The sequence below is a fragment of the Solea senegalensis genome, linkage group LG7, assembly GCF_019176455.1.
Source record: "Solea senegalensis isolate Sse05_10M linkage group LG7, IFAPA_SoseM_1, whole genome shotgun sequence".
In the NCBI taxonomy this organism is placed as follows: Eukaryota; Metazoa; Chordata; class Actinopteri; order Pleuronectiformes; family Soleidae; genus Solea; species Solea senegalensis.
In genome coordinates, this window is record NC_058027.1 from 166,644 (window position 1) to 177,484 (window position 10,841).

At 38.8% G+C, this 10,841-nt stretch overlaps 1 protein-coding gene across 2 annotated transcripts in view; it reads right to left on the reverse strand.

The window, feature by feature from the left end:
- ano5b (anoctamin 5b) overlaps nt 1-7,635 on the reverse strand; it is a 28,477-nt gene extending 20,842 nt beyond the window's left edge. Inside the window, exons 1-2 of one of the 2 annotated variants that reach the window (XM_044031217.1) lie at nt 7,279-7,635; nt 7,010-7,031 (exon numbers count right to left, since the gene is read on the reverse strand). In XM_044031217.1, coding sequence (XP_043887152.1) covers nt 7,010-7,031; nt 7,279-7,323 — 67 coding nt within the window. In that variant the 5' untranslated portion in view covers nt 7,324-7,635. The remainder of the gene's footprint in view (nt 1-7,009; nt 7,032-7,278) is intronic. The other variant, XM_044031216.1, reaches the window with a different exon arrangement.
- Nucleotides 7,636-10,841: the final 3,206 nt, after the last annotated feature.

Genomic DNA, 10,841 nt, shown 5'->3' on the forward strand with positions numbered 1-10,841 from the left:
CTGCATTATCTTCATAAAAAAACAACAGAATACATTTAAAATTCGGATTCAGGAGGTTAACATTCACTGTACGCAATCATTGTCAGTCATGCACAATTGCAATTATTATCTGTTGCCATATAATTAATTATATGAGGCAACAGTGACCAATAGATGCTGTGCTGGGACAAATATAGCTCCTTCAGGCACAGTCACTCGATCAGCAGCTCATACATAAAACATTGGCCTGCAAGGACATTTCTTTTACCCCGACTAAGTAGACATAAAACAAAAAAAGGCACCCGCAGGTCATGTTGTAAACAAAGATCTCAAAAGAAAACACATGATCTGGAACAAACACAATCAAATAGCACAAACGGTTGTACTGCCAGCATCTCCTTGTTTGCTGAGAGGAAATCTTGGGTTTCCACATTCTCATTCAGTATCACGCTTCGATCGGAAGGGGGCTAATGAAATTATAAGAACTGTTTCCATAGCAACTCTTTGGCTCTGTTTTATGTCTGACACGGACAATGACTTCACCGATAAGGCCGCAGAGAGAGCAGAGAGAAATCACCTTAAATGGAAGCAAAGGCCTTAAAATATGAGTGATTTCTCTCCAGGTGATCCACTCCCGGAGAGGGAAAAAAGCTGTTTGACTGTGTTTCCAGATGTGTTACATGGCGGAGAGGTGGCTAGCATCGTTGCCTCACAGCAAGAAGGTCACTAGTTTGAATTTTGGTTCAAACTAGGGCCTTTCTGAGTGGATTTGAATGTGTGTAGTTGAATTATCTGCATCATTCTTTGTTACGTGCCCGCCAGTGACACTTGGTCCTGTTAGCGTAACTGTTAGCAAAGATGGCGGACACTGTTTACAGCCTGGGAATGAGGACCCTCCCCCCCCACGAGTGGGTCTTAAAAGTGTCGAATTAGCATCCAAGGCTTGGACCAAGTGTCACTGGTGGGCACGTAACAAAGAAAAGAATGAAGATATCTTTCGAGAGGAAGAATGGGAGTCACAAGCAGCTGTTTCTTTACGTTGTTCTACATGAAACAGCTGTTTCTCTGGCTAATTTCACAATCACAAACACAGCAATTTTAAGTGCTTTGCTACATTTACCTTCTTGTTCTCCAAGTTAATGTGTATTTAGTGTATTATAGCTTTTAAATATCAAACGTCTGTTACTTTCAAACCATTGTTTAATGAGTTCGCACAATGCTGATTAAGCCCATCAGCTCCACTTGACTCTCTCAGTGTTCATCGGTGTAGCAGGGTTTGGATCTTGTGTTGCCTGGCAACATTACAGCTCTGCACACAGGAAGTGATTCATGGCAGTAACTCTATGCCACTAAGATTGGAGTGTGACTGAAAACCACACTCCTGAAACTGTAACTGAAAGTTTCAGAAGTGAATTGTCAAAAATCACCGAAGGCAAACAACGCCAACGACAGGTGCCCTTAGATTGATCTATTAAGCACGACATGGGAGTCACAAGCACCTGTTTCTACATAAAGATGCACCTTTGAAACTATAGTTTCTTGTCTTTCTGAAGCTGGATTCATTTTCTGTTTAGGAAACGACCATTTTTAAACACCTCTTTATCCTGGTGCCAGGCTCCACTGTCTCTTTGTGGAGCTCTGGCTCCTGATTGGATAAAGTATAGAGCATACTCGGAAGGTTTCTTCTGGATTTACTGGATTTACTGAATTATACTGACAGTAGCTTTAACAGGATGAATGAAGATGACCTAGTGTCTTTTTTTTCTGTTGTATTGGATTTAGACAACCAGTGAAACTGTACATCTGGTGTTCATCCAATAGTCCATCATCCATCACGACTTCTTTTGTAAATCACGTTTGGCCACCTGCGTACACAGACAGAGAGGTGAAGACAGACACCTTCCTCTTCACTCTTGCTCTCTCTGCTTTCTCTTTCACATGTGGCTGAAGGTCTGTCCTGATAAGAGCCTGAACAAAGCCTTCGCAAAACGAGCACAGTCCATTATCCCCCAGCCGTGTGTCTTAATAACAACTAATTGATTAACACAATAATGGGTCTACAAATTGAGACGTGGAGTCCTTTGCATTGTAGTCAGCACTGATGGGCCAGCGTGTAGGATTATAAAAGCTTCCCCCTAATATACTGACTTACGGATTTTGATATAAGGCATCACAGAAGGCAGTAATAATTAATGAAGACTTATTGTTTGAATGCATCAAATCATTTAATGAGGCTGCAGCAACTTCACAGTCGTCACAGGTTTTGGTTGCTTAGTGACAACATGTAACATATAACAGGAGTGCTACCACCCAGGGCCTTAGTTAGGAATACTGGCTTATTCCACATAGGATTTTAGATGCTATACGTGTGACAGCCCCTTAGCCTGCTCGTGCATTTCCACTTAGCACACAATGCAGATACATTTCCTCTGCAGAGAGGCATCCTCTTTATTGGATATGGATTGCTTTATTGCATGTTATAGCCCATATCTTTTCACAAATAATTAAGAGACTCAGCACAATACGTTTAATCCATCTGTCTCTCTATCTATGGTAAATGGTCTTTAGCTATAGATGCAACATTTCATCTGTGGTAGCCAATATCCGCCAAGAAATTAGCAAAAGAAGCTAAGCTTTTACTGTAAAGCTCTTGAAACCAGACGTGTGGACTTTGGTGGCTATTTAATCATCAATTAAGGCAATAAATAAGTAAATAAATGAATAATAAAGACATTTCATTCATGTCCTCTGGTGAAACAAATTCATCCTAGGTCTCGCTTAAGCCTCTTTCACATTAAAATCCCTCGTTCAAACTCATGTCAGCGTTATGTCAGCAGAAATACAATTTAATTTAATTTTAAAATGAGGAAATTAGCATGCGCTCCCGTGTCTGATTTCCACTGATTAATGTCAGTTCAAACCGATAGAAACCGGTGGAAATGGGATAGTTCCATTCTTATGTTCACCAAACACAGTTTAAAGTTGAATCGATCAAACCAGCAGGAGCCGAAAACACCACAACAGTGTAAACATTGAAAAGCGGCACCGGTTACATGAGGTTTTAAAGGGGATATTTACTTAAAAGTGATATTTACTTAAAAATACAAATACTTTTTTTCATTTAAGTTGGGTTCCATCTGCATTTACTCTGACACAGTAGCATCTACAGCGATGCTTACACTTCACACAAGTGTCATCTTTATTTTGATACCAAGACAATTCACATAATATATAATAAGATATACTCTGTTTAGCAAAAAGAGAGTCAGGGACGAGGAGGTGAAGCTAACTGCTTGTTAACTCATTTTAGTAAAGAATAATATTCACATTTAAGTCTTTTCCATTAATTATTTTTGTACTTTTTTCAATGTTCAATGTTAACGTCTTTATATTCAACACTAAATGGCCTAATAATAAACCAGTGTTGTATTGCTTTTTTAAAATTGCAGCTGGATTGCATGTCTTCCAAACCTCAGTATTATAATGTGAATAAAAAGAAATGGCACATGGTCACATGACACTCACAGCTACACGGGATACACAACTAAGTAGTTTATTAATTCATCTACATATTGTGTTATTAAGGCCTGAAAATCCCGCCCTTTTCTGACGTTGAGCCCCTGACTGCGACACTGCTCTTATCACAGCAACAACACACTGTCCCCATGCATGCTGACACGGAGGGTTCCAAAGATAAGGACAGTTACAACTGAGAGGCTCTTCTGACGCCATGACACATTTCAAGATATCTCAAGACTTCAGTGCTTTTATCTACTGGTGATTTGATAAATGACATAAGCTTTTTTTTACAGTGTACTACAGTGTGAAGTGTCAATGAATGACATCCAAATTGTATTTTAACTGCATATTTTACACTAATCTGTTAAAAAAAGAACTTCAAAACCCTTGACAGACCTGCCACACTATTGTGTTCGTCTTTTAGTGGGTGATTATTGGGAGTTTCTCTCATCTACTAGTTCCACTGCCCCAAAAGACAAGAAACAGCCAGAGCAATATTGTCAAAAATGTGTTGTAAGATCAGTGAAGTGAACCAAAGGGATCTATATTCTTTTTGAATCTAATAAATCCTCCAGAAGGTACAGAGTCCAGCATATTGTCTTCTGACCACATCATTGAGTTTTCGATTAGGACGTTATGTTATCCAATAGACGAATCCGCGTGGGTTAGGGTTTTACAGCTGAGAGGTCTGGATATTTATTCAAATTGTAGGCTTCCTCTGTGGCAAATTCTGATTTTTAAAATGAACTAAGCAGATGACAACGTGATGTAAAATTACAGACTGAAGAAAAACTCCCAAAAAGTACGAGTACTCCACAATGAATTACAGTAATGTGATTAAATCAGCTACTTGATGTTTACATTGTGGTCATGAGTTTGCCCTAGTTAGAGCTAGAGCTGAAACAATTAATCGATTATTAATCAATTACTAAATGAAACTATTTTGATAATCAATTAATCAGTTTGAAGCTTTTTTCATGATTAAAACCAGATTTCCGATTGTTTAAGCTTCTTAAATGTGAGTATTTTCTTCATTTCTTCCCTCTGGATTACCAAGAAATCATTAAAAATGAATCATTTTGGTTTGTGGACAAAACAAGACATTTGAGAACATCATCATTTCCAGGTTTGACGAACACCGATCGACATTTTTGAAGGTTTTCTGATATTTTATGGACCAAACGAGTAATCGAGAAAATAATCGACAGATTAATCGATTACGAAAGTAATTTTCTTCTTCCCGACTTCCAAGACATCGTTGTCAAAATGAATGCTGCATAAAAATATACACTTCTTACGACAGCTCCCATTCAATCACGCGTATACTGGAGGGAGACGAGATTGATGTTTACTTCCAATACTTCGCCGGATTCGTCTATAAATGATTACTGCCTTCATTAGATAGAGCTACATGCAGTATATTCCCTTTATTAGTTAGTTCCTCCGAGTATCTTGTATTTGTCTTTTTGGACAAGCTGTTCCAAATGTCCCATCGTGGGATTGATGACATTGCTTAGTTCTTCACCGATGCAAGTCTTAAAAGACCACAGCCCTCCATTACTGGAATGACAGGAACTATTACTTTTAACTTATGTTCCGTTGTCACGGGAGATGAATGTGGAGGAGAGCAACAAACGACGTGGAACCTATTTACTTCCACCGTGTTTAAAAGCATATCTGTGAGTGAAAATGCTGTTTGAAGCCACAGAGTGAAAGTGGTTGGCTGTTAAGTAAGTGAGTCAGTGAAGCCTCACTCTCTCAGACAAGATATGGATATGGACACTAATATAGAGGATGAAAGTCCCTCCGGCAACTGGAGAACATATCTTTACTTTGCATATTGTCAATGTCGTGATGTCATATCGGACGTTCGATGAACACGTTAACACAGCTAATTCTTGTTTTTGTTTTTGTACATCCTGTTATGAGGCTGGGAAGACGTGCAGTACGCATTCTGACAGGAGTTGGACGCCGTCACGTACATATATATGCAATTAATTAGAATCCAAATAAAAGTTAACAAAGGGATGCTTAGAGTGACAAATAACAAAATTGATGATGTTACAGGAAAACAGGGGCAGAGTTTTCTAGGATTTGGCTTAAACACTGTCGGACACTCTTTCTGCACCATCATCTCACCACCTGTTGTTATTTAATGAAGGGAGTTCCCGGTAAACAATAGTCTAATATGGCTAAAATATCTATTTCAGCAATTTTCCTGACACATCACAATTGTGATTTAATTTGCGTTGTTTTTTTTTGTCAAACTTCAGTTCAATATTCATTATAATAAAAAAATGATGGAGCATCAACACGAGACTTGACCTACAGGCGTCATAAAAACTCAAAAGTTGTTAAGTTATGGCGTTTTTCCATTATACCGTTCTAGCACGACTCTTTTCCATTAGACGCTTTTCCATTAGAGACGGTACCTGGTAGCCGATACTAAAATGTGACGTCAAGACACATGAACCAAAGCGAATAATGCACAACTGTCGCTCAGTGAGCCGAATCACAACCCCGTCAGCCGTATTTCAGTTCCGTGACTGTGTCAGACGGAGTCTGTGCTCCGGTCATGCAGGAAGTACTGAACAAATATTTGTAATTCAGTACACCGGAAAAAAACACTTCAGTTTCGTGCAGCCGTGCTATGACGACCCCGCCCGCGTAGAATGGAAAAGTGCCGTGAGTCCATTAAAAACACGGTGGTCCAATATGGCCACGTGTCGAATCCTCAGAAAAGATTTGAGAAGATATAAGGGCAAAGCAAAGCAATCCAGTCGGCACAAAAGAAAAGAAAGGACTTATATCAGGTGTTTTTTTTTAACTTCTTGAATGTGAATATTTGCGGACAAAACACGACATTTTGAAACATCATCATTTCTAGGTTTGGGAAACACATTATGTGACATTTTATGGACCAAACCATAAAATAGTAACCAACAGATCAGAAGCTGTATTTGTGAATATCTAGCAAAAGAATTAAGGTCATTTTCTGTAGTGGACACCAATGGATTCAGTTGTGTTATGGACACACTGTTAGCAGCTCTCTACAAATATACTTCTCTGTACTTGTGTTGTGTACTCCTGTACTTGTGTTGTGTACTCCAGTCGTAAAGCTACCTAAAGCTAGATAAACATTTAGACCATCAGAGTATATCTCCCTCACCATGAATGGGTGGAGCTACTCGGAGCCATGTTACCATCACAATATCAATATTGTACCATGGACTTGTTGCTGCAGTGTTGTGGTGTCATGAACCTTTGGATACTTTTGTTGTGGGATAGTTGTGACTTAAAATGAACTCTGACCCCCACAGATGTGTCTCTGTTCAGGGACATTCATTCATGATGCGTCAGATTAAACATCCTCACAAAAAGGAAGAGTCATGTGATCACTGTTAACTGGCTGTAGAATAGCACACATGCAGTAGAGTGGATTGGTTAATTTGGAATCCAATAATCTGACCTTTGCCTGAGACCCCACACACACACACACACACACACTTACCCCAAACTCCCTCCAATGTACGCTGACGTATGACGTCACAGTGGTGAAAAGTGACAGACAAAACTTAAAGTAAATAACAGCAAAGCAACAAACACTCAAATGATATAAAATAGTCATTGACTTTTACTTTGTTTATCCGGTTATTTGTGATAGATTTTCATCCAGGGATTAGGATTAAACTATTAAGAGGCTGGATGACAAACAACAGCGAGACACGTTGGACAAATGTGTTTCTTTTTTAAATAAATAAAATAAAATAATTGAGTTACCTTCAGTGTGTAAATCCGCCGTGTTCTGCAGCTCGTAAGTTTCATCCTTCGCCTTTCCCGTTATTTGGCTCATAGCGGCGGAGGTGTTATGATAACAGGCCGCCTCACCTTCTCAGGGAGAGACGGAGTAATGTTGGTGCAGGAGGAGGAGGAGGAGGAGCAGGAGGACCAGGAGGAGAGACTATGTCACTGTGATCCCGCACCGCTGCGACCAACTCCGGCCATTCAAACACAGCAGCCCACAATCAATAAGTCCGATCCGGATCTGTAGAAAATAGACGGATCGTATTTTCATTGGGACTGTAACTGTGCGCGTGCCGGACTCCGCGCTGCTGCCACGGGAGAGCAGGCGGCTCTTAAAGGGGAGGGACACTTTCTTTTTTCTTTTTTTCTCTTTTATGTCGGCGAAATTCTTTGCATAGTCCTTAATGAGTACTCACGTGATCTATGTGCCTGCCTTTCATCTGCCCTCCATTCATTTCCAATGGGTAAAAACAAAGGCACAAACAGGCATAAAATGCAGTTTTAGAGGATGAATTGTCAAAAGCATCGAGTACCATAGATATAATGATATGATAATAACTAAATGTCTGTGTATGAACTTGTGCTGTATGGCAGGGGTCCAAACTACGGCCCACGGGCCAATCATGGCCCCGGCTTTGGTTTGAAACCCATATGCGCTCATGTCATATTATGTTATTTGATGCCAGATATGGAAAAAAAAGGCTAAATTTATTTTCTTTTTTTAGATTTGGTTGCATTTCTATTTAAAAGTGATAATTGTGACAATGTAAATTATTATTATTTCTTTTTTAGAAACTGTTAAAAATGAAAAAAAGCACCATTGGCCACCAGAAATCCTCACATTTTCAAATATAAAAAGTTTGGACACTGCTTTTGTTGTGTCCACTCCATTCATATCCAATAATATTTTTTTTTTTTTTTAAAGGATGAAAAAATCAGGAGACATTTTGGAAGATATTATAAAATGTATGGAGCAAGCCAAATGTTTTGATGTGTATGCATTGTTGAAATCATCTGCAAAGATGATGATAATAATCACACAGCAGATTAAGATTAATAATAAATAAACATTAAGAGGGGCAGAAACTGAAAGTTAGGACACCATGTGGTCATGTCCAATACTGCACACAAGTGCTCATTTTACCACTGATTCCAAATGTGCGTATGGCTTTTGGAACCTACAGTATTTTATGTTGATCTTTGGAGCAAATTTGTGTTGTTTTATCCTTTTTTGCTTTTGCATTTATTACAGTGGCTAACAATCAAAAAAGAACCAGTCACATTCATACGATTTAAGATGAATTTACTGCACACAACATGCAGTGTTCTTTGGATACTCATTATGTCAGAGTTAAATCATTTTAACATAAGAGAAACTGGAACTATTTCCCCATAACCTGCCTTTTAGTGTTGCTAATGCCTCATTATTGATGAGTCTAATGAATAATTAAATGCTCTGTGTTTGATTTATTGATCCTCAGGTTATCAGCCATTCCAATTCTACGTTGTGAAAAATCTCACTGGGGTTTGTCCTGCTCCTGCTGTACACGTCAGTCTTTTTGACTTTTAAAAACACTTTATTGACATGTAATGGAAACAAGTAGCTTGGGGGAAAAAAAAACCTCACTGAAGCAGATTAATCTGTTATTGGAAGAATACAGATTCAAATAAGTAACTAATCATCACAGCTAAAACCATAAATCATTGCAACCCAATAACTCGAACGTTGCTCTCAATATTGTCTTCCAAAGAATCCATAAAGCCCATTAAAGAAGACGTCACCGCAGGCCTGTGTGAATAGCGGTGAGTGCACGACCTCAGAGAACGACCTCACCACAAACTGCAGTCTGAGAAGAGGATCGATGAACATTAGGAGCTTCTAAATCATGGCAGGCTTCAAACTCTGTATTGTTGTTCCGCTTAGTATCTCAACGCGAGTCTTTACATTACACTGCAACTTTTTAAAATATTTAAAGTAGCACTCTTCTCACAACATCACAGAAAATCCTTTTGGTTATAAAAAAACCAAAACACCAGGATCATCATCTTAATCCAGTCTCAGAGCAGCTCAACAACGGTACCAGTTTTAGAGGTTAATGGGGGGAAAATGGCTTTTCTGGCTTGAAATATTCCACTCAGCAGATTAAACAAAAAAACAATGATGGCCCTTAGTGGTGCTCAGTGTCCTGTTTCCAGCGGGTACAAAAGCTCTCTTAATGACTTTTTGCAGGCCCCTGGACACAAATCCCAAACTCCCCGAATAATAAGCCAGTGCTGTAAAAGAAATAATAATAAAGAAACAACAACAACCTTAATCTCCCCCTACTTTAACAGCTTTATGGTCAGGGGTGCACTTGGGTTCAAGTAAAAAGAGTCCACATATTGATCCTGTGACTGATAAACTGTATTAAATTGTCACCTACGTACAACACGATGACAGTAAAGCATTAGTCTGTAAGGTACTTTTATTTAAAGGTGTGTGTAATGTCACCGTCTTCTTTGATAAAACATGTGCAGCACTATAGTTGTAAATAAGCAGCAGAGTAGTTTGCTACTTTGTGTCAGAAATGGTGAATGGTTCTATATTAAATTAATATTTTAACTACCTGATTTCTACCAGAAACTCAATATGTGCATGTGCAAAGTTTTACTACTTCCTTCCTAAAAATAACAAATAATTTGAAATAATTTCTTTCAAAGTGTGACCTAATAAAATGAAAATATATCATACATTTTTTTTTTTTGTTTTATAAGAAAAAGCAACTGTCAAAAGAATTGAGATCCATAGGAAGGAGATCGGAGTCAGCTCAGTGTCCAAACAAGGGTTTAATCTTGTACAAGAGGAGCATTCACAAAGCAACACACACAGGCTAGTTACAAAGTGAAGACTCCCTGTCTTGTAGGAATCGCAAGGTATTTATCTGTCTCAATGGGTCAGCTATCACCCTGCCATAAGGTGCAGACCCCCGCCTCTGTGGGTTTGTTATCACCTTGCCCTCAGTCGCAGACCCATTGTCTCTATTCACAAGTTACTTCAAACAGTTCCTAAAACAATACATATGGTCACTGGCCAAAAGTCGCATCCAACAGATACATTAACAATACAAAGAGTGAGTGGTCTCAGGTCACATCAACGGTTGCATTGAGCATTTGTCTTCATGTATTACATGAGGTGCATAATTCCCATAACAGCAACTGTAGATTATTTTTATTGGCAAGCGTTAAATGGCAAAACGTTTGCACAGGAAGTAGTAAAAAAAAGTCAGTGGCTCTTATTTTGAAAGCCAGGCTGAAAGGAAGCGGCGTTAAATGACTGGTTCATGCAAGGACCCTCCACGTCTTCTGTTTTTACCTGCACAGTACCCACTACTATAATGAAAGACACCATAGAAACATGTATTTGAATAACTACTAAAATGAAAGAAAAGAAATCCCTGAACCCACCTTAAATTTGTTTTCAAAGGAAGTAGTCACACTTTGCACATGCAATCCAAGATGGCAGCATGTCCTTTTGTCTGCTTTAACTATTTTTAAATGCC